This window comes from Dendropsophus ebraccatus, chromosome 4 (assembly GCF_027789765.1).
Source record: "Dendropsophus ebraccatus isolate aDenEbr1 chromosome 4, aDenEbr1.pat, whole genome shotgun sequence".
Taxonomy (NCBI): domain Eukaryota; kingdom Metazoa; phylum Chordata; class Amphibia; order Anura; family Hylidae; genus Dendropsophus; species Dendropsophus ebraccatus.
Window position 1 is genome coordinate 129609177 of NC_091457.1, and position 25440 is coordinate 129634616.

General features: G+C 40.3%; 1 protein-coding gene across 1 annotated transcript in view; it reads left to right on the plus strand.

The window, feature by feature from the left end:
• ERC2 (ELKS/RAB6-interacting/CAST family member 2) overlaps positions 1 to 25440 on the plus strand; it is a 667987-nt gene that overhangs the window by 459314 nt on the left and 183233 nt on the right. Inside the window, exon 15 of the mRNA XM_069967012.1 lies at positions 13527 to 13658. Coding sequence (XP_069823113.1) covers positions 13527 to 13658 — 132 coding nt within the window. The remainder of the gene's footprint in view (positions 1 to 13526; positions 13659 to 25440) is intronic.

Here is a 25440-nt window from a genome sequence, read left to right on the forward strand (position 1 = left end):
CCTTACATACTGTCCGCTTTAACCTTTAACCCTTTTTATCACTAGAATGAGGAGGCAGCTGCTCTCCAGAAGCTATTGTTATATAGTACAAAGCATGAAACTGCCTTTTTCTCATCTGTTGATAAGAACTGTATAGAATGGATTCATTTCTAATAAGTGTATATTATACAGCTGAGGTGTAACTAGGTTCCTGTGAGCCCCACTGCAAGTTTGGCATCTGGTTTCAGAGTATCAATAGTATTGTAGCACTCTACGATCAGTGTATCAAATGGTATCTTTAACCCACAAATATCAATATACTTTCAACATTTCTTCTCTGTTACTGAGCCTTTCTCAAGCCTTTGGCTAAAAAAAAAAAATGTAATTAAAGGACAACTCCCGCGGGACCCCCCCAAAAAAACAAACACAGACACCATACTCACCATCCCTCCGGTGAGGATCCCCACTCGATTCGCCCGCCGTCCGCCTCTCCGTCGCCGCCGTCTGCCGTCCAGCGATGTCTCTGACTTCCGGGTCCAGGGGATGGAAAAGGCTGCCAGTGATTGGCTGAGCTTGCTGGAAGCCATGTGATGCGCTCCAGCCAATGAAAAGGCTGCTGGTGCGCATGTGCACCAGCAGCCTTTTCCATCCCATTCACTTTCTATGAAGACGCCGAGGAGGAAGAAGACCCAGACCGCCCCCCGGCTCTGACGTCGTCGTCACCAGATGCCGCCCGTGAAAAGAGGACCGTGACGACCGTAATAGGTAATGTATACGTTCTTTAACTTTCGGGGGGGGGGGGGGGGTCAGGGGTCCGAAAGTGGGGGAAGGGGGCCAGGCCGGGTATTTAACCCCATTCCAAAGTTATATAACTGTGTAATGTGTGTTAAATAAGCTAAAAAAAATTTTTTGTGGGAGTTGTCCTTTAAGATTTGATACAATGTTCTTTCGGAGTACTGCGATACTTTGTTGATATGATAGATAGAAAGATAGATAGATAGATAGATAGATTTGACCAGGATAAAAATATGTAGGTTGAAAAATTCCAACAGCATTCCCAAATTCACTGCAAAAATGTGTAGGTTTATTCCATCAATCCAACATAAATTGCAGCACAGCAAACAAGCAACGTTTCTCCCGTCTCACACGGGAGACAGGAAAAACGTCGCTTGTTTGCTGTGCTGCACTTTATGTTGGATTGATGGAATAAACCTAAACATTTTTGCAGTGAATTTGGGAGTGCTGTTATAATTTTTTAGATAGATAGATAGGAGTCAGATATATAGATAGGTATTAGAGATGTGATAGATAGATAGATAGATAGATAGATAGATAGATAGATAGATAGATAGACAGCGATCATCTAGGATTTATTTTGTCCATCTCTCTTGAGTTTTAAGCTCGTGTTAACTATCTAGTTGGGTTATTGCTATTATACTGCAGGGGTTTAAATCTGAACAGATTATGATCATATAATATTGAATACTAGTGATGAGCGAACAGTGAGATATTCGATATTCGTCCGAATATCTCCCGAATATTCGATCAAATAATCGATCCCATTAAAGTCTATGGGAACAAGTATTCGATTATTGAAAAAAAACGGAAGCTGGGGGATTTGAACGCTTATCAAATATTTATCGAATATTCAGCGAACTATTCGATAATATTCGATAGATCGAATACCTTACTATTCGATCGAATATCTATTCGATCGAACAGTATTCGTTCATCACTATTAACCCCTAGACGACCCAGGACGTAGAGTTACGTCATGGAAGTCTGTCCCCAGACGACCCTGGACGTAACTCTACGTCCTGGGTCTTTCTCCCGCTTCATAGGAGGTGGGGGCCGGCTGCAGTGAGCAGCCGGGACCTCACCGGTAATGACACGCTGCAGCGATCGCGCTGCCGCGTGTCATTAACCCCTTAAACGCCGCGATCGCCGCGCGACCGCGGCGTTTAAGTGTAAGTGACAGGGGGAGTCCCCTGTCACTTACCCATCGGGACCCCTGCAGTGTGACTGCGGGGGTCCCGATCGTTGAAACGGACCGCCAGAGGTCTTTCACCTGCCTCCGTGCGGTCCGATCGGCGATCTACTACACTGAGCCTGCACAGACAGGCTCAATGAGCAGATCGCCGATAACACTGATCAATGCTATGCCTATGGCATAGCAATCATCAGTGTAGAAATCAAACTAGTGTATGTAGAAGTCCCCCAAAGGGACTTCAAATGTGTAAAAAAAAAAAAAGTTCAAAACACTATTACACTACCCCAAAACCCCTCCCCCAATAAAAGTTGAAATAACCCCCCTATCCTATTATATAAATAAAACATATAAAAATAAATAAATAGATAAACATATAATATATCGTAGCGTGCGTAATTGTCCGATCTATTAAAATATAACAAGCGTCATTGTGATCGGTCAATGGCGTACACGAAAAGAGGGAAAAAAGTGTGACGATTACTGATTTTATGTTACATTATATATTTAAAAAAATCAATAAAAGGTGATCAAAACGTCCGTTCTTCACAAATATGGTATTAATAAAAACTAGAGATCATGGCGGAAATAATGACACCCCATACAGCCCCGTAGGTGAAAAAATAAAACTGTTAAAAGTGTCACAATAGGCCCATTTTATTAATATTTAATTGCCAAAAAAAAAGGATTTCATAAAAAAAATACATATATAACATTAGAAAATCTGTGTAACCTGCATATGGTTGTGTTCGGGCTGACCTATAGAATAATAGTATCATGTCGCTGTTACCGTATAGTGCATTACGTAGACACAGGAACCCCCCAAACGTTACCATATTGCATTCTTTTTTACGATTTCACCTATTTATATCTTCTTAAATAATATATTTGGGATTCCATCATACATGTTATGGTAAAATGAATGACGCCATTACAAAGTACAACTATTCCTGTAAAAAACAAGCACTTACATGGCTTGTAGATAGAAAACTGAGAGTGCTAGAGCTCTTAGAAGAGGGGGAGGGAAAAACGAAAACACTAAGATCAAAATTTGCACGGTCCACTGGGTCATTTTGGGCCTGGTCCTCAAAGGGTTAAATACAAATGCAGATAATAAAGAACATGCCAGGTTACGGCAGCCAGCATAGATTAAGGGAAACTTGCATGCAAGACATGAAGATGCTTTACTGCAGGCTTCTGGCATGTGGACGTTGTTGTGACTTAGCTGACATTTTTCATGTGCGTTCAAAATTGTGTGGATTTTATTTACATCAAGTTAATTCTTGTTTTTTTTAAGAGCATGAATAAATATTACTGAAGACCCAGAAACAGATGTATAGCGCAGGAAGGTACACACCCTATGTTCAGAACATTTATTGTGTGACCGATATTATTGAAGTATTTCTGTACTTTTTGTTTTGCTTGTGTTATCCTCAGGATTGTGTCTACTTCCACTAATATTTCCACTGTACTGTAGGTGAAGCTCCTAGTGAGAATCCCCCACTTTTGTCCATAGAATTCCACCTCTCTCTAATAGAAAGCAGAACTTTCTAAAGGAAATCCCCTCTCTAGGAAATGTGCCCAATTTTCATGTCCGTAGCACTTATACACTTACACTTTATGGGCACTCTCAGAAGGTTGTTCTCCTGTTACCACCTACTTTCCTTGATATTTATCCAATGTCATTTATTGTATTATCGCTTATGAATCTTTAGTTTTAAAAGAAAAATAATGGTTAGGGAGCACAAGGGGCAAAATACCATATATCTATTTTTCAAATATGAAAGGTATATCTCTTCCTACATTTCTGTCCTGTATTGTACGTATGGGCAAATTACCCTTAGGGTGCGTTCACACTGAGGAATCCGCACAGAGAAGTTCCTGCGGATTCCGCTGCTTGTCCCCGTGTGCTTCCGCTCGCATCACCACCCGGGACAGGACGAGACTCCATTCTATGGTCAGACAGATTCCGCCGGACAGTGGAATCTGCTTCACCATAGAATGGAGTCTATGGGACGGGTGAAGCTGTGTTGTGAGCAGAGTAATCGCTGGGAACTCCTTTACGTAGATCGCTCAGTGTGAACGCACCCATAGGCTATGTTCAGACTACATATGAGACCAGCTGTTCCGTGACTTGGCCGGGTCACAGAACGGCCGGTCTCTGAAAAGATCATCCCAGCCTGTAGTAATGGCCGGATGATCTTTAGCGCCGCTGAGCTCTGATGCACACAACTCCCCACAGCACACAAAGGAGCGAGCGGCCGGAGCCACTCGCTCCACTGTGTGCACTTACAGGGTTTTCTGTGGCCGCTATTCAATGAATAGCGGCCGCAGGATACTGACATATCAGCTTTATACTGTGCCGCTAGGGATCCCGGCCGGAGTGTATACTATGTATATACAATCTGGCCGGGATTCCCTCAGACGGCAGCACTACATAACTTGTTGTTACAACGACCGTGATTCCCATGGAACGTACGTTGTGTGAACATAGCCTTAAGTAAAAACACTGGGGGCAGAACCATCACCTTCAGTGCACCGATCTTCCCCCAGCCACCCTGCCCCTCTGCAGTGAGGTCACTCCAGCACTAGAGAGGAGCAAACTTCAAGTTTAAGTCGAGGTTCGGCAACTTCTTCGAACCCAAACACTCTGCATTTAAAGGGTTATCCAGCGAAAATCTTTTTCTTTCAAATCAACTGATATCAGAAAGTTATATAGATTTGTAATTTACTGCTATTAAAAAATCACAAGTCTTCCCATACTTATTAGCTGCTATATGTCCTGCAGGAAATGTTGTTTTATTTTCAGTCTGACACAGTGCTCTCTGCTGACATCTCTGGCCGAGACAGGAACTCTGTCTTGGTTTTCTATGAATCCCCATAGAAAACCTCTCCTGCTCTGGACAGCTCCTGTCTCGGCCAGAGATGTCAGCAGAGAGCACTGTGTCAGACTGACATTAAAACAACATTTCCTGCATGACACACAGCAGCTGATAAGTATGGGAAGAGATTTTTTAAAAGAAGTAAATTACTGATCTATATAACTTACTGACACCAGTTGATTTAAAAGAAAAAGATTTTCGCTGGACAACCCCTTTAACTCCTCGTTGGTTGCTGCCCTTGCAATGCCAGGAAAACATGGACATATCCTATGGCTTTTACAGATGTGGGGAGTTAAATGCAGAGCGTTTGGGCTCCAAAAAGTTGCTCAACCCGAACTTAAACTTAAAGTTCGCTCATCACGGTCCAGTGCTCATCACTACAGAACGCCAGATGAATATTCATTAGAAGAGGCAGGACGAACAGGAGGATCCCTCCCCCAGTGCATATACATACAGTATCTACATAGTTCCTGAAAACAGTGTTGAGGATCAAGTTCAGAAAATTACTTTCATCCCCAGTGCCCCCTGCACTAAAGAGATTTATCAGCTGGTTAGATGCTTTTAGAGTCCATTCTAGAAAATAAATACTTGTCCCCAGTCAACCCCTAATTTTTAATAACCTATTTAAAAAAAAAAATGTAATAAATTGTTTGTTATTAGAAATCGTAGGTTATCATTCCATGTTTTTTTGTTTTGCATTTTTGTGAGTTTAGCATGTTTTATTCTTTAAAAAAAAAAAGAAAAGAAAAGAAAAAGAGCTCTTGGAAAGTCCATAGAGTAGGTAAAAAAGAGGGACAAGGAAAGGCTTATTTTGTCTCTTTCTCTTGGCAAGTTAGCCTATTGTTTTTGCTTATTTAAACTGTGTTCGTGAATGCTTTAGTCTTAACATCATCCAGATGACTGATCAAAGAACAAGTCCTTAATTCCACGTTGCTAAAATATTTTTAAAAAGACAGTTTAAATATTGGAATTTTACAGCTACAGATTGCTGCTAAGCTGCTCACTCTATTACCAGTCAATCAAGGGGTTTTATTTCACTTTGCTTGATCCACACTAAACCTCCTGAATATTAGGGTTATATTAATACCTGACGGTCTCCTCCACTCCTAGTGCAGGATGTTTTTCACATATAAATGTTTTTATTTTTTTTATTTTTTTTAGATATTTCATGGAATAGATATAGGATAAGATAGGAACAAGATTATTGTTGTGTTTCAGTGGCTGGTGGTGTATTAGACTTTTACTATGCAGAAAATATGCTTTATAGGCTGAAATATACTGTGTATTTGATCTTTAAGTTTTGGTAGGAGTACAAGTTCCTGTTTAGTATTGAGTTTAAAGCCATACACTTGCACTAACAGTTGGGTGAACAGTTATATCTCCCAATTTTCCCATACACATGAACATTTATCACCTGTTCTGTATGAGGAGAGGTAAGCTACATCCAGACAACTCTGATCACTGTTTATTTTTCTGAACAATGGGGCCAGATATTTAAAAAAAAAAAAATATATATATATCCAGCGTCCTTTACCCTGATCTTGAACAACATCTTTTGCTGGTGGAGGACCAGGAGGCCACAATATTCTGTTACGACCAGTTACTCGCAGAGTAGGACACGAGACATAGACTGTGAATCTTAGGGTACTATTACACCAAGCGATTTTTTGACAATTAACGATAAACGACCCGAAATCATTAGCCCAATTACAGGAAACAATGATAGATAGTTACTTATGATTGTTCTTGCGGTCGTTTTGTTGTCTCTATTGCATACGTTTCAGCTATGACTTCTTAGTACACCAAATGATGTGTCAACCAACAAGAGACAGTAATCACTGAACTCAAGGAGAACAGTGAAAAAATCCCAATGAAGTACTCAATCAAGAGTCTCCACTGATTAAGTCCCACTCGGTTGTGAGTATTGGAACATAAATAGGGAAACATCAAGGTGGCCCCTTTTTGTCAATGTCTAACTCAAGGTGCGAGTATTGCGATCATGACAAGGGCTTGCTAAGGCAGGCATCCATCCACAGGCAGCCGTTTCGGAGTATTTCCCCCTCGTCAGTGTGGAGTAGGATTTTGGCTAGTTGGGACAATGACAAATCAACCAACAAGAGACAGTAATCACTGAACTCAAGGAGAACAGTGAAAAATTCCCAATGAAGTACTCAATCAAGAGTCTCCACTGATGCCCCTAAAAATTTTAATATGCAAAACAAGTGTCCGTGGAGCCTCTGTTGCGAATCTCAAAACACGGGATAGCCAGATAAAGCCTGTTTCCACGGGGTGCCTCCATGATGGGGAGAGCACCACACCACCCTGATAAATAGCCCCTTAAGTCCCACTCGGTTGCGAGTATTGGAACATAAATAGGGAAACAACAGGGTGGCCCCTTTTTGTCAATGTCGAACTCAAGGTCCGAGTATTGCGATCATGACAAGGGCTTGCCAAGGCAGGCTTCCATCCACAGTGTGGAGTAGGATTATAGCTAGTTGGGACACCCTGTTGTTTCCCTATTTATGTTGGTGTGGTGCTCTCCCCATCATGGAGGCACCCTGTGGCAACAGGCTAGAGATATCTGGCTATCCCATGTTTTGAGACTCGCAACCGAGGCTCCACGGACACTTGTTTTGCATACCAAACAATGTGTGAATGATTTGCGAACGATGAAATGATAAAAATAGGACCGAATTTTATCAAACGACCAACAATTTCTCATTGGTCGTTTAGTCGTTGTCTGCTATTACACTAAACGATTATCGTTCAAATCCGAACGATAATGCCCACCCACTGTCCCTGCCTATGTGCCATGATCTGCCCTAAACAACAGTGAGCAACTGGGCGAATAGGTGTGACACAAGACGTGGACAAGACAAACAACACAAAAGCAAAGTAAATGATCCAGGTCAGTAACAAATGGGCAACGTAGTACAATACAAAATCTAATAGCAAGCAGAAGCAGTAAGGTCAAGGCAGGCTGCAAACAGGAATGGACAGAAAACACAGCAGGGTCAGAAACACAAGGTATAGCAAATATGAGAGCAGGCAAGAGACTAGCAAACTAGCTCAATAACCAGCAATGGGAAGTCGGACCAGAATGGGTTGAAAACACAAAAGCTGTGCAAAACTTTCCATTATAATTTTGTCAGTTCCACTCTTCATTTTGATTGAAATAATACTGACCAAAATATTGACAGAAATACTATGTGTGAACATAGCCTTAAACAATGTTTCCATTTTGGGGAATGGTAGACTGTGCTAAGACCTATGGGAGATGAATTTTATTTTGGGTACTAGTTAGTAAGCCCTTGGTCTTACATTGAGGAACACTGTATGGGGTTGGTTAGAGGCAAGGCTACATAGGGTTTATTCTACTATATTTAGAAATCTACTATGTTTAGAAATTTTACACATTCAACCATCTTACACCAAGGATGGCAATTCTGCAAGCTAACTTGCACCCAAGTTCTTATAAGGCAAATGCAAAACTATAGTCTATAGATCAGTAAGTAGTCACTATTCATTAATCACTGGTTTTAATGGTTTAAACAGTTTTAAGAATATGATACCTGAAGACTCCTTGTGGTATAGGTATTCAGAAGTCAACTGTGTGGTTACAGCCATATTTCCCACATATGCCTATTGTCCCAATTACAAAGCTTAACTACCATACACAGGTTGTGCGTATAATAACTCTCTGCTAGAGATGAGCAAAGCAAATCTGGTGTAATCACCTCCCCCTCTACCCCTCAATATAAGGGGGTTCGTTAACGGATGTGGCCAGTTGGCTGTGTGTAGAGGAGAGAGCAGGATGGCAGCAGGGAGTTACAGCAGAGAGTGATATAGGCACAGAGAGGAGAGGAATGGCAAAAATTGGATGACTGACTGGCTGATTGCCTTGTTTTTCCCTTTGGGATTTTCCAATTTTTGATACTTTTACAACAACATGCTTTAACAAATTTGCCTTTCTGTAATAGTCCCAGTATTGTAGCTACTATAGTTAAGGCTCGCGAAATGATTTTTTTGGCTGCTTTTCTCATCTCTTCTCCCTGCTTGCTGGGTGTAGGGTAGATCTGGTTCTACCTGTAAGCCCTGGAGGAGTAGAAGTAGAAATAAATGCAGTTGTGGCACCTACTGCCAGCAACTGTAAAATCTCTTCTACTTTCCAATAAGTATTGTGCTCCCTCTCAAACCAGCATTTTTGCAATTTCTTGTTCCCTTCTCATTTGCAGAGGTTATGATAGCAGCTTCCTTCTGCTTGCTTTTTGCCACACATTAACGTATCATGCCCTGCGGTGCTAAACTCGGCTTTCATTTGGAAGTATAAATCAGGGAGACCCGTGTAATGAGAAGGTTTATATGGATAACCCACATTTTGTTTTGCATCATTTATTTCTTCGGAATTTTAATTCCAATTCGCTAATAAAAAAAAACAATCTAAAGATGTTTAATATCCATATGAAGGATTTCCAGATGGGCCACGTTTGAAGGGTTCAGGAGCTGAAATCTTTGGATTAGAAAACTATTCAGCCTGTAACACTTTGAAGCGCCTCTCATTTATGCTAAGGCTCCATTGCTATTTTTCAAACAACGCTGAACTCTGTAGTGCCTGGAGGGGCAGTATGATGGTATTCATCTACCACCAAGAGGTCAGTTCCGTGTTGTGTTAATTTCCATTAATGTGTTTCATGAGTAATTGATTTGACTTGATTCCATCTACATTCCTGATCGACGATGAACTTATGATTTCCATACTCTTGTTCATTATACTCTGTGTCGAGTTGATGAATACATTGAACTATAGGAGTATTTTGTACCTCCTCTCATTTACCACATTTACTTAATGTGATTTTTGTACTCAAGTCATTACTTTAATTATAGGTGTTCCATGGGAGCTACAGAGCTTGCATGAAAAAGAAATGATATAGCATTTCTCATTTCCCATTGATGTCAATGGGGGGTGGTTCTAAATTGACACCGCGTAGTTTGTGATGCAGGAATCAGCGCAGTCTCCATATCGAAAACCATATGAACTTTGTCTGTGAACATATCCTTAAAGAGGTTATCCGTCACAATTTCTTATATGTTGCTGCCTTATATAAAATATAACAAACATCTTATGTTTACCTTACAGCTCTTCCCCAGAGTCCTTCTGTGTTTTCTGTGGGTCCCTCATCTCAGCAGTGACGGTCCACTCTGCCAAAAACTGACTGAGATGGGACCACATTGCGACCAGTAATTGTCTGAGCAGGCTGTCACTGCCGAGACGAGTTCAGAGGGTGGACCAGGAGATATTGCAGGAGAACACTAGGGAAGCATGGAGACGTAAGCATTAGAGATGATCGAACATTGGAAAATCTTAGGGTGTATAGAACTCGAACCTTATCAAACCTTCCACATTTGATTCCCGATGCCTTCCCGGTCCGTGGGGAAGGAGGAGACAGCCCTGGTACCGCCTGGAATTCCAGGATTCAGCCTAGGTAATAGGATGAATCCCGGACTTCCAGGCGGTACCTGGGCTGTCTCCTCCTTCCCCACGGACAGGGAAGGCATTAGGAATCAAATGGGGAAGGTTCGACAAGGTTCAAGTTCTATAAAACCTAAGATTTTCCGATGTTCGATCATCTCTAGTAAGGATATGATGCCCGTTAACTTTTATATAAGGGCTGCAACAAATAAAAAGTGCCGGATAACCCCTTTAACAAGTGCTCTATAGTGAGTTATTGCACAGCAAGGGACCTGTATATTATTTATAGAACCCTTCAATGTCTTTGTCTCTCTTGTTTCCAATTATCAAAGGAGAAACAAAGCTCATGATTGTATGAACTCAAGAGTCCACAAGAACCACAGATAACTGTTCTGAATAGTTTGAAAACTTCTACACACTAGATTTTCTTTGGTCCTCCATATGTTATGATCACTCTAGAATTCCCTAATGTATTTTCTATTTGGTCATTTAAGTTCTATTTGTAAACATTTGTGTCTTAGCGTTACAGCCTAGATCATACACAAGAGCGGTCAATCGATGCGCTAGATGGTAGAAATAGTTAACAGAGAACCTTAGAGGCCTCGCCACTTGTGTATTGTGCTGAGGAGGTACAACATTAATAGATTCAATAAGAAGGCGATTGTCTTGTAACCTTGGTTTATATGCATAGTATTGCAACAAGGAGCAATTCATACATCATGTATGAGTTCTGTAGAACAGTTTCCTGTGTGATGACCTCTTCTTTGATGTAAATGGAAATGAGGATTGCATGCTATGGGTTACTGTGTTCTACATCTGGATGTGACTTAGGCTGTAGTGGAGATCTGTACAGGTGTCTGTCATTCTGGTGTTACAGAAGAAGAGCCTCCGAGGTGATTAGATGTTGAATAAAGGTGGAAGGTAAAAATCCATATATATATATATATATATATATATATATATATATATATTTGCTATATGGTTGATAAGACTGAATCTAAAACCAAGTAAAAAAAATTCTGAAAACCCAAAGTCAGACTGCTTACTAGTGATAAGCGAACAACCCAATGTTCGGTTTAGATCCTGAGCATAATAAAAAAAAAATATATATATTGTGATTGGTTCGTGTTTGCCAAACATTGACGAACAAATAACGAACGTACACTAGAAGCCTGTGAGCAGCATCTTTACAGATCACTGCTTACAGTCTGGCCCCCAGGGGGTTAAGGGAGGATGCATTGCATCCCCCTTAACCCTTTGGGTGCCATACTGAACAATCTGGGGGTGAAGTAAGGGTCCCCGACTAACCCCTTGGGGGCCAGACTGATGTCAGACCACACCCATACCAGCAAGGAATGGGTTAAGTGACCCCCCCTTCCTTGCTGTGATGGGTGCAGTGCAGGGGAGGGGGTGGCTAGAGCTTTATACTCACCCTCTGATGTCTTGATGTTGTCTCTTCTATCTTCTCTCTTCGCCGGTCCGCGGCACAATGAAGTCACTGTGCTGCGGACCGGCTCTTTATATGTGCGCTCAGCCAAACAGCTGAGCGCACATATGAATTAAAATGTTTCTTCTAATAATGCTATTGTGATAGCATAATTAGAAGAAACATTTGATGTTTTAATTAAAGTATTAACTATTACAGTCAGCTCTATTACCGGCAATATGAATTAACAGCTTTAATAGAGCTTCCTGTAATAGTTAATATTTAATTAATAAAACACATTTTCGTTCTAATAAAGTCACTTTCCTTGTTCAATAATTTAATTAAAACGAATCCATACTTTTGCAATTAAATATATATATATATATATATATAAATATATGTATATTTTAACAGTATATTTAATTGCAGTATGGATTTGTTTTAATTAAATTATTGAACAACGAAAGTAACTTTATTAGAATGAAAATGTGTTTTATTAATTAAATATTAACTATTACAGGAAGCTCTATTAAAGCTGTTAATTCATATTGCCGGTAATAGAGCTGACTGTAATAGTTAATACTTTAATTAAAACATCAAATGTTTCTTCTAATTATGCTATCACAATAGCATTATTAGAAGAAACATTTTGATTCATATGTGCGCTCAGCTGTTTGGCTGTTAATTATATTAACCAATTCAGGGATCGGCATTATTGCAGAGGATCGCTAACCCTGGTAATGCCAATCCCTGTATTACTGCTGTTTCCTGTCCATTTCCGTGGTGTTTCCATCATTTTCTGAGGATGACAGGTTTTCACACGACCTTCCCTCTGCCGAACTTGGGTCCCCTGCAAAAATCCTTGAGTTTCCCATTGACTTCAATGGCGTTCGTTACTCGAAACGAGCACCCAAGATTTGGGAAATTCTCGTCTCGAGTAACGAGCACCCGAGCATTTTAGTACTCACTCATCACTAGTGACTATATGTCTTTTGAGAAGAACACCTTCTAGAAGACTTGTTTTTGTATGATTTTTGGAGGAAACTTTAGAAACACAGTATATACTGTATATAAACAGCTCAGTAACGGCTCTGCATTCTGTTGGCATACTGAATACCATGCCGTGTATGCACTCAGTCATTGTTTTCACGCTTAAAAAAAAAAATCCTTCCATAAAATAAATGTCTTGGGGTAATGTTTGGAATTTGTTCCAGAGCTTTCGTAGAAAGGGCCTTTTATATCTTAATCAACTGAACAGAAAAGTTAGAAAACGTAACATCCAATTCATCATAGGGTCGTGACAAGTCAAATTAAGCAACTCTAATCCATGGAAAATCGAGCCTTGACCTCTTGCATATGGAATCTAATTTATGTCAACCATCCACCTGTGTTCACCTCATGTATTGCCATCAATGCCGAAAGACACCAGTCCACTCCAGTCCAACAGTTCTATACAGGAAAGTTATGTACATTAGTTTGCATTTCCCCCCCCCCCATCATTATTGGAAAAATTATTTAGTAGTAAGTAAGTAGTAGCAGTATTAGTAGTAGTAAGTAAATAACAATGACATTATGTTATCCTGTTTGAAATGTGGACATTATGAGAATTCGCTGTAGTGAAGCAACCTCCATAGAGGACATACAACTAGTTGTTTTATTTGCTATAGCTTTTTCCTCTTCAACAACTCTTGTCTATGTCATACATGTTGTGGCCATATCTTTTTGAGAGTGACAATTGTGATATCCATAGTACTTGATCATGATATACTTATTCTCTTCCAGACACAGAACAGGATGAAGCTCATAGCAGACAACTATGAAGATGACCATCACCACCATCACCATCACCACCATCACCACCATCATCGTTCTCCTGGGAGAATGCTCTCTAGCCATAGGCCCTCTCCAGATCAGGTTAGGTGCCTATATTTCTTATGTATTTACTGAAGTTAATTTGTTCTTTTTTTCTCTCAGATATATATTTTTGGATGTTTTTACTGAAGTATAAGAATAATTTTCTTTCACATTAGTCCAGATTTTTGCTTACTATACTGTCTTATGCTGATGATTAACACTTGGCTTCTATGTAAAGATTCTCAAACTCTTATTAACTCCAGGTTTGTTCTAACTATTGAGGACAAGAAGATGAAAAGGTATTCCGCACTATTCAGTTAGGGTTGGAATAGGCTAAAAGTTTGGAATGGCATATAGGTTACATCATTCCAAAGATTTTTGTATGATCTCACACATCGTTTTGCCAGTAATGGTTTGCATTGTTCAAACTTTGCCAGTGCATATAGTGGTCATACAAGGATAGGCAGCAAATTCAAAACAGTGCGGACCCCCAATTGACTCAACAGCTATTCTGAAACAGGCCAGTGTGGACAAGTAAGTAGTCTAAGTCTCTGAGCATACATTAGCCAGCTTGATTAGTAATATAAGGATTAATAGTAGATATGTTACTTTTAGGTAGTATAGGAGGGACTTTTAAAGGGAAATTGTCAGAAGGTTAGACACATCTAACCTGCTGATATATCGCTATAGTACATAGGGTGCTGAAGGTTGAAAGTAATTTTCAACTTTGTAGTTTATGATATATGTAAATAAGGCGGTTTGGTGCACTGCGGGTGGGACTACCACCCTTAGTGCACCAGTTTTCCCGCCCTACTGAGTATTGGGGGTCACACTCTGCTGTGACATCACTCTGGTGCTCATTACTGCAGAGGGATAGATGAATATTCATTAGGAGGGTGGGCTGGCCAATCGATGGTGAATCGATGCACATAGAGTGGTAATCCCTCCCCAAGTGCACCAAACCTCCTCGTTTACATATTTAAAAACTACAAAGTTCCCTATAAGGGAGCTAAGAATCAAGCTAAGAAACCTCAGCACCCCACGCACTATAGGGACATCAGCAGGCTAGATGCTTCTAAGCTGTTGAGTTTTGCTCAATGAGGTTGGAAAAGCCAGAGGAGGTACATTGTCATAGGAAATAGGCACAAGAATCTGATTGAGGCATGATGCATCACATCTGATTCTTGTTGGCATTTACAAAGGAATAATGTGGAAACATTTGAACATAGTACATTGTGGCACATCACTTATGTTTTGAGAGTCTTAATGCCATTTTCAGTGTTTTTGATAATGTTATATTCTTCGTACATCTACTTTTAATATGATCCGGGGTTTTGCCTTTAGGCCCCTGAATATAGACATTAGATGTGTGAATATATTGTCAAAACATTAGGATTTCTCAAATTGAAAACTTGTGACTCGGTGATGGTTGTTATTAATGAAAGATTGCATTTTGCTTGCCTTTAGGTCCTCATTAAGCCCAAGACATTTAGCGCTTTAAAAGTTACAGACCCGGTTCGTGTCAAATGTATTGCGAGTGGCCTTTTGCCAAAAATGTGTTTTATTAAAATAAAAGTTATTTTGGCAGAGGAATGATGACATTTAAACAATTTAATAATTTACTGTAAATGGAGCCTTGATTCCCCCTTACGAAAAAAGAAATGTCTTTGAGAGAGATCCCATACCGCTCCGCAACTCAGGATTCCTTCTGCTCATTGAATCTCTGCAGTATTTCAGAAATCTCTCCAGGGAGAGGGGTTACAAAGGAAAAATGTGCATGGATAAAAGATGTGCCCACTTATTTATAAGAAGCTATGACCTAAAATATGTGTTACTTTACATTTAGAGAGCTACTAGTAGCATATACCTACCTTTGGGAACTTGGTACAGCAGAGCCCGAATATGAACATCTTTGATATTCGGTTCTATTAGGGCCAGTTCAAACGGAGTAAAACTGGTGAAATTCCGCAGTGGAACTCTCTGCCACAGAATCCCGCCAGCCTCCGTGTCATACAGGCAGTCTATGGGAGGGCTCGTGCTTCCTCTCTTTGTCAATTCTTCCGAGTGCGAGAGAGGAGGTGCGCAAGCCCTCCCACACACTGCATGTATGACACAGAGGCTGGTGGGATTGGAATTCCGCCAGTTTTACTCCGTGTGAACCGTCCCTTAGTCCTAATAATTAGTCCTTCAATAATAAAGTTGTAGGTCCTGTTCGGCAGAGACCTCCGTTCCGGACGGGAGGCCATTAGCTGGTGTAGTCATTCCACGTTTTGGAGGCCAAACCCTCCTTTATCAAGCTTCAAAAGAGAGCAAAGGAGGGTTTGGCCTCCGAAACGTAGCATGACTACCCAAGTGCTATTACAAGTATGGACAATAATCGTTTGTTGTAATAGGGCACAAAGCTGCTTGGAAAACATGGATTCAACCAAAGTGAACCATGTTCACACAACGTAAAAATTCATTAAACAATTGCTGTAGTTGCAGGTTTGCAACCACGGACGTTATTTAATAAATTTGCCAATCGCATTTAAGTCTATGGAATCCCAGACAGAGTGTATGCACTGCAGTACCAGCCGGGATGAACTTCACAGACAGCGGCCGTTCTGTGACACGGCTGTGTCACAGAACGGCTACTGTCTTACACTGTGAAACACCGCTGTGAAAAATACTTAGCAAAAGAACTAAAATTAATTTATTAGATCACAACTATGTAAAGCAGATGGTCCCCCTCCTGATTTTTTTATTTTTTTACTGAAGAAAAATGTGACATGTATTGCGCTAAATGAAATGGACGTTTCTTGGTTTTGAACACAGAGATCCATGGAGATTGGGTAGGAAGACACTGACATTTTTTGCAAGAACATATTGCGGTGGCCAGTGATGTTTCCCCCTTCTATGCATATCTTTCCAGTGCCCACTTGGCAGATGTCGGAAATAAATTTCAGATCTTCCTCTTGGACAGTAGCAATTGATCATCTATGTCTTTTATATGTCCTCTGTTACTAATCTCAAAGTATTCTAGGAAACTAACCCCAGATAGAAGCACATGTTCAGATGTTCTACCAACTGAAAAATCACAAAAGAATTATACTATTTAGTTGCAGGTTTTTCCTCTACAAGTCACCAAAACTAGTTATATTTTGAACTAGTTAAAGTTTGAACATTTTATAGATAACTACTAAATCTAAATATTCACCAAGTATAAGAATGCAGATGATCAACACTATCAATCAACAACAATCAGTCTATCTGTTGAAGTGAAATAATAGAATCAGGGCTTTGATCAAATCACTAAGGGATTTGATCAAATCACTAAGGGATTTGATCAAATCACTAAGGGATTTGATCAAATCCCGTGAAATTATGAAATGACCGCGCTGTTCCATCATTTCCCGAGGGAATTGATCAAATCACTGACCCCTTTCAGGGAAATGATGGAATGAACTCTATCATTTCCCCCTGCAACATAGAATTTGCTTACTGTACTCCCCCCAGCCTGTCCACTCTGCTCCCCGTCTGCCTCCCACTCATTTCCCCTGCTACGCACCTCCTGTGCTTCCCCCGCCCATCCGCTCTGCTCCCCGTCCGTCCCAACGCCGTATGCCTACCAGGAGGTGTGCCGCTCTGCTCTCCGTCCACCCCACCACCATATACCTGCCGGGGAGGTGTGTTGTTCTGCTCCCCTGTCCGCCTCCACCACCATATGCCTGCCGGGAGTTACCGCCTCCCCCCCCCTTCCGCCGCCATATACCTGCCGGGGAGGTGTGCCGGTCTGCTCCCCTGTCTGCCTCCACCGCCAAACATAAAGCCAGGTGACTCCTTGATCGTTTATTACATCATTTCCCTGAAAAGGGTCAGACATTTAATCAAATCCCTAGGGATATGATGGAATGGCATGTTCATTCCATCATTTCCTGGGATTTGATCAAATCCCTGGATTCTATCATTTTACTGCAACATATCTATCTATCTATCTATCTGTCTGTCTGTCTGTCTGTCTATCTATCTATTTGTCTATCTATCTATCTATCTATCTATCTATTTGTCTATCTATCTATCTATCTATCTATCTATCTATCTATCTATCTACCATCTCTCTGTGTACCTGCCTACCTATCTATTTATCTTTCATGTGGCCATCACTATTCTTTAGTAATATAGTATCAATGATGACATCAAGTGACTATGGTAGCCAATCATGATTTAACATCACAGTATAGTTGCATAGTTGGTACAATTTAAAAAAAAAGACACATGTCCATCAAGTTAAACCTAGGAGGGGCTTGATGAAGGCTTGATGAAGGGAAGTACTGTGCCATCATTGGCTACCAACATCACTTTACAATGAACATCATTGGAGGAATTTATCAATGCCCTGCCCCTTTTGTTTAATGACAATTTTAAGAAAATTTTTACTCAATTGTTTGTTTAAAATGTGCAACTTTTTGAAACACAACACCACTTTAATATGAAGACAATTCTATACATTGAGACAATTTTAACAAAATTTTGCGAGTAGATTTCGTTAATGTCCTAATAAATTCAGTACAACCCAAAATACCCAAATACAGTACAACCTATCTAGCACCTCCTTGCTAAACTACTACATGGAGATAATCTTGAGGAGATTATTCTGGTAGACTGCCATACATGTAAACCACACATGCTCAGCAGCTGTGCCCGCTAGATCAGTGGGATTAGAGAAAGCTCAAATATCTTATTGCACTTCTGATGGGCCCATTGAGTTTAATATACTGACTTACTGTACTAGTCACTATGTTCTGACTATTTTATGAATGTAAATGTTAATTTTACAGGACTCAAATGTGCTTTTCAGTCTCACAAAATTAATGTGTATATTTATAAAAATAACTGAACGTAGTCAAGCAGACGATGGCCCATTAAACTCAATGGGTATGGGAAGTATATGTTTTGACAGGTTGCTGACCTATACCCAGAGTTTATGGGGGGAAACGTGATGTGCACATAGCTATAGGTACCTTCAACCTTGCAAAATCTGTCATAAATTATATCTACCTGAAAATGATGCCTTATAAATGGACTGTAGATATTGGGGGACATTTACTATTGAGTCTAAACGTGCGATTTTTCTACATTTGCCTGTTTTTTTACTCAGCTGAATAAGACTAATTTTAAATTTGTAAATAGAATATTCTCAGAAAATTGGCAAAAAAAAAAAAAAATGGTGCAAATTCACCTAGTACTAACCAGTCCTAGGCCTGCACCAGTTTTTTTTTTTTTTTTTTTTTTATGCAAATGATGATTTTGGTGTAAATCCCGTATTATGAGAATTTTTGGGTAAATACTCAAAACAGGCAGATTAAAAAAATATTCGCTTGTCGAATATTGGTTCTTATATAGAACTTAGACCAAAAATGGACGAAAAATCCAATTATTCACCTAAAAATAGGCGCAAAGCTCTTGATAAATTTTCCCTATTGACTCAACACTAGATGGAAAAATAAAAGTTTTGGCTGATGAAATGGGACGAAGTAGAAAAAAAATAATTATCCCCCAAAATAAATCGGGGCCTTTCGAGGCTAAGGTCCGTGGAGAAGACTAGCAACCATTCATAGAATTCTGACACTTAAGAAACGCTGGCACCTCATGTCTTCATATCAGGAACTTGATTAAACCTCATAGCAATCCATACATCGGCAGAATTCTTGGTTTAGCAGCTTCTCCTATATTTAGAAACCTCGGCCGCACCTTCCCCGCTGTCTCTTTGCTGATGCAGGTTGATCATAGACATAGCAGACCTCATTACAGATGACAGATATATTCATCCGTGTGCAAGGAAGTAATTATCTGCTTGTTAATATTGCGTTTTATTGTCGTGTGGTTTTATTGTGTATAAATGTACAAACTGAACCTTCTGACTCAGTGGTTTAATGTGATCGTGGTCACATCATCAGGGCGAGAAAACCGTATAGGAAAACAGTAAAACGTACTGAGAACCTCTGAATGGCATCTCACTGCTCCATGTAAAAATAAACCCCAGCAACAAATAAAGGAGACGGAATGTGTCAGAGCTTTGCCAAAACCCACTGAAATCTATTAATATGGTGCTACTCACCAAGAGTCATAATCACAAAATGTGTAAGCTGCAATTCTCCTTATAAAGAGGTGTTAGAAGCTGCTGCAGAAACCAGACGGAGAAAATCATTAAAGGTGAGCTGAAAAGTCTTCTTGTTAGAGGCCACCGGTCCCCGATCATGTGTCATGATTTAAGACTTAAGGTGTCATAAGGTTTCCTGCTTCTAAAGGAGAAAGAGTTGAGATGTGGGCAAATATCTGAGGTCATTTGTTATATATATATATATATATATATATATATATATATATATATCTTTTTTATAAGGAAATACACAACGCTACATTGGATGGTAGCACAGGAAGGGGAAGTTTCTTGTGAGCAACTTTTGACTGGCCGCAGGTAGGGGAAATGTAGAACAAGCTAGCATTGGCATTGGCTGTACTTTGGGTGGTCATTTTTAGAGCCCGCAGGCGGTTTGCCTGTGACTTACTTGAAGCTATTGTTTTGGGGACGTGCGATTTTGCATTTATTTGAAACACAGTTTAGATGGCACTGCTACATATCAAATACATATTTTATATGGACAAGTACCTGGGTACAATGTTACAGTCACTATTTGAGTGCTTTGTCACAGGCATTGCTTAGGTATATTTGAATACACTGTCACAGGCATTGCTTAGGTATATTTGAATACACTGTCACAGGCATTGCTTAGGTATATTTGAACACACTGTCACAGGCATTGCTTAGGTATATTTGAATACACTGTCACAGGCATTGCTTAGGTATATTTGAATACACTGTCACAGGCATTGTTGAGAATATGCAGAACAGCTCTGATGCCACCTTTAGAATGTAGCTTTTAGAATGTAGTTAGTATTGGCCCCTTTAGAAGCCGTACAACTTGGATTTAAGCAAGCCAGACAGCTCTCCAGAAGGTTGCTTGGCTTTAATCCCCAGTCGTGTTGTAAGGCTATAGGAGGGAAACACTGACTTTATGGGAAAAGTGGCTTTTTATCATCTTTCCAGACTTCCCTGTGGAGCTTGAATAATCTCTAAGTTTCCACAAATCTTTATGATGCTCTCCTCAAAGAGAAACATTACCCTTTGGTCCTATGGCATTATGCCTCTCTGCATTCAACCAGTGCCTTCCTCTGATGTTAGGTATTAACCCCAAAACAGCTGTCTACAGATGGGTAATCCCTCCTTCTGAGGTGTTGTCTGGCTTGTTGTAAGGCATCTTATTGGAGTCAACCAGTGACTTGAAGCAAAAGCTATCCCCAAAGTCAGAGTCAGAGCTGTGTTGCATATCTGTCTTCCCAGAATTCCCTGTTAGCATGAATGGCCTTTAAGGCATTGTCTAGATCTCTAGATACACTGATACACCACCGTTTTGGTACACCGTCACAGGTATTGGTACGCTGTTATTGTATTGGGTACAGTTATGACTTTGATAGAGATTCTGTTGATGTTTCTTCTCTGATTTAGCTTTTATGGTGCTGCAGGTGGTAACTAAGCTTCTGACTATTAGTGAGACAAAATGATCTTCTTTCAAAGCGTTTTCAGTTTTGGACAATCCTTCTTATTAGAAATGTCCCGTAATGTATGCCTATTTTATAGTGACACTTTGGTGGGCCCCCAATGTTCAGTACTTTGTGGTGAAACTTGGCAGATTTCAGTTTCCTTGCAGCAGCACCACCACAGGGGAAATTAGGCATTACACAGTGTCCATTCAAATCAATGGGCTGTCTGTGTACTTTATGGAGATGACGGGGGTAAGAAACGCTCTGTATAGCTATTCTATAATTTCACCAAAATGTGAGAATCCTAAACAGAAAACCCTCCTCTATTAACTCTCTAATAGGAAATATGATCATTGGTTTCCTGCTGCTGTATGTGTGAGTTGTATGTAGTAATCATTTAGTAGGAGACTATGGATTGTCTTATTCAATTTTTTATAAACTATCCCCCAAATGTTTCTCAAAAGTCTTGTTATGCTGAAGCATTAAAGTGAACCTGTCATTTAAAAAACTTCTGACATGTCATAGCGCCATGTCACAGGTTTGTATCAGTGGGGGTCTGGATGCTGAGACCTCCCCCAATGGCTAGAACAGAGGGTTAGAAGCACTTATAAGCCCTGCCCCTCTCACTGGTAAAGTATCAATAGACAAAATTATTAGGGAGTCTATAGAACTTCCAGCAATTTCGTCTACCAGAAGTTCCATGGGCGCCATTATAAATACTTTAGCAGTGAGAGCAGAGTTGAGCGCGATCTTGACATCTTAAGGGTATAAACCCACACACCGTATACACAGCGTATTTACTGCTGCGATACGCAGCAAATATGCAGCAAATACGCAGCAGATTAGATCTAAATAACTGAACACAGCATCAGATCTAAACCATCAAATCTGCTGCATATTTGTTGCGTATCTGCTGCGTATACTGTGTGTGGGTTTGTACCCTAAAGCATATTTAGGTTCCAATGTGGGGTTCCTCTGTACACTGCTGCACAGAGCGTGCTGCATGTCCATGTACAGAGGAACCCTACATTGGAACCTAAATATGGTTCAAGATCTTGTGATACCGACCAGCCTGTGAATTATGCCATTTCACATGAATACTTCAGAGTTATGGTTAAAAACTGGATGGTCCAAAATGTGTTGGTGTTTTCTTCAATTGTTTGAAGAACTGGAGAGGATCTTCTTACAGTATTCTAATACATATTTGCATTAGAATACACATTACAGTCTGGGAAGCTGTCTGTGACACAGTGTAGCAGAGCCGTGCTCCTGACACAGGCTGCTTCCCCAAGTCTATTGTCTATTCTAATTGTAATATGCATTAAAATAGACATTAAGGTGAGCTCAATAGCGCCTGGACCAGGGCTTAAACAGCTCTACAGTTCCTGACATTGGTAGCTGTAAAAAAATAATAATAATAATAATAATAAAAGTAATAAAATAAAGTAACAAAATACCCCTTTAAGTGGTTGTCTATATAGTGCAGAGGTGGGCAATTAATTTTCTCATGGGGCCACATGATAAATTGAAATTGTTATTGAAGGCTAGACTGGAATGTGGGGACGGCGGTGAGGCCGGTGTGTGTGGACGTATGTTTGCCCCTATTATGTACAGTGCCCCCACCCATAGTGATAATGCCTCCTGCTGTGTACAGTGACCCCACACATAATAATAATGCCCCCTATTATGTACAGTCCCCCCACCCACAGTAATAATGCCCCCTGTTGTGCTCCAGCATAAAAACAAACAAACACGTGATACTCACCTATTCCAGGAAGGGAGCAGGTCCCTCCATCTTCTTTCCTCCAGTCTGTCAATCAGCCGGACAGATCCTCCAGAAGGTGCACTGACATCATATCATTGTGCCTGCTAGAGAGATCACATCCCGGCTGCCCATAGGCTGCGGACACGAAGTGCCCACAGCCTATGACAATGAAAAGAGTGGCATAACAGCAGCGGGAATCGAGATGTGGGCCGTACTTTGCTCGAGTCTGATATAGTGTATGTAACCTCAAATTTCAATATAGCTCTAATATAACTCACTGAGTTTGCTAGAAGCTGAGAAGATGGTTTGTAGCCAACTGGCCTTATGCCAGCGCCCATAACCTTTTTTTCCCCCCAGATATTTCTGGCCCTAGAAATGAAATAATTTCTGGGACAGTGAACTATTGACAGTGTTCTGTACTCCCTGAGCATCGGCATCCTAGACAATTAAAGAGTGTCTGTTATTTGATGTGCTGGCACCACTCACTTTGTAGATGTCACAACATTTACACATCTTTTTCAATTCACATATTTTCCTTATTGCATCAAAGAAAACACAATATTTTCATTTCTATGGGGCTCTATGTGTGAGATTCTCTTGTCAAAGTTTAGAACAACTGTATTCAACCTTTGTTAAATCTGTTTTTTATTAAGAAATCCAAAGCTTGAAATATTTGCAGATTTCGACTGAGATAACTCTACATTTTTTTTAACCTTTGATCTAACGTATCCCAATCTGTCTATCAAAGTGTGACATCTCACAAGACAGCGAAAGCTGCTTTGGGTAATGTGGTATAAGGGGAAAAATTGTTTCTCACCCTCCTTGATTTTGAGATGTTCATAGTATAGAATGTCCATATAAAGTGTAACCCTGTGTACTCCAGAAAACTATACCTGGCAAACTGGGAGCTCTGAATGAAACCAATCCCATCCCAATTGATGGTTCTTAGTATAACTTGCTGTGTCACTAGGAGCTAGACTAAGTTGTGTTAAAGGGGTTATCCAGTGAAAATCTTTTTCTTTCAAATCAGTTGATATCAGAAAGTTATACAGATTTGTAATTTACTTTTTTTAACAACAACAAAAAAACTTCCCATACTTATTAGCTACTATATGTCATGCAATAAGTGTTGTTTTATTTTCATTCAGACACAGTGCTCTCTGCTGACAGCTCTGGCTGAGACAGGAACTCTGTCTCGATATGAATCCCCATAGAAAACCTCTCCTGCTCTAGACAGTTCCTGTCTCGGCCAGAGATGTCAGCAGACTGTGTCAGACTGAAAATAAAACACTTATTCCATGACATATAGTAGCTAATAAGTATGGGAAAACTTGAGATTTTTGTAATAGAAGTAAAATACAAATCTATATAACTTTCTGCCACCAGTTGATTTGATAGAAAACATATTTTCGCTGGACAACCCCTTTAATAAGCACAAACTGCAGACAAGAGTAGCACTGGTTTCCTGAAATAAAGGGTAAATCTCTTTTTCTAGTTTTACAACCCATTTATATTGTCTTCTGATTCTACAGAAACTACAGATCCTGACAGAAGAAGGGTCTAGGGGACTAAGGGCTGTATTACACAGCCCGACATTTGCTGTAAGCAATTGCAGATCTGCAAGCCTATTACATGACTTGATTATCACGCAGCAAGGGCAGTACGGATGTCATTAGCAATATCCATGAAGCCCTTGCTGTGTATATAGATAAAAATAAAGCTATACCTACCTCTCCAGGCTCAACCGGTGTCCTCCTGCCTGTGTCTCACTGCAGCTGTCGCTGAAGCTTATAAACCCATCTGTGCAGTGACAGGGCACTCAGCCAAGCACTAGCCGAGCCAGAAGAGGGCCCAGGCAGTGGTTTACAGAGCAGCCTGTCACTTCAGAGAAGGCTTCAGAAGCTCCATAGCAGCTGTGGTGAGCGGGAAACAGACAAGGAAACCAGGGGAGCCTGGAGAGTTAAGTTATAATTTTATTATATTTTATATACTTTCATCAGCTGACGACCGGGCACCTCCTATTACACAGAGCGTTATGCGGTCAGTGGCCAATGACATCATCAGCTGATGATTGTCTCCTTGTTGTCTTTATTACACGGGGAGGTATCTGCCAGATTAGGCAGATAGTCGCCCCATGTGATAGGACCCTAATTCATCTCCTTAGAGGAGGGCTATTTTGACTTTTCATCTTCCCCCTTCAACCTTCGGAAAACATTCATCATCAAAAAGATACATGGTGGACATTCACAATTGTGTGGGCTTCACAGTGAAAATCTCCCAGCTATTACATTGTTAGCAATCCACTGGGGATATCTCCAAATACACCTATATTCCCTATTGGTTAAAATATAACTTTTATTAATAATATATAAAAACTCTAAACATTTATAAAACCAGCAAAAACGCAAAATGTGAATAGTGAGTTAAAAGGCTTTTCACAGTCTGCCCTATGCTCCATACAGTAGGGAATAGAAGTGCATCACAGAACGGTTAGTA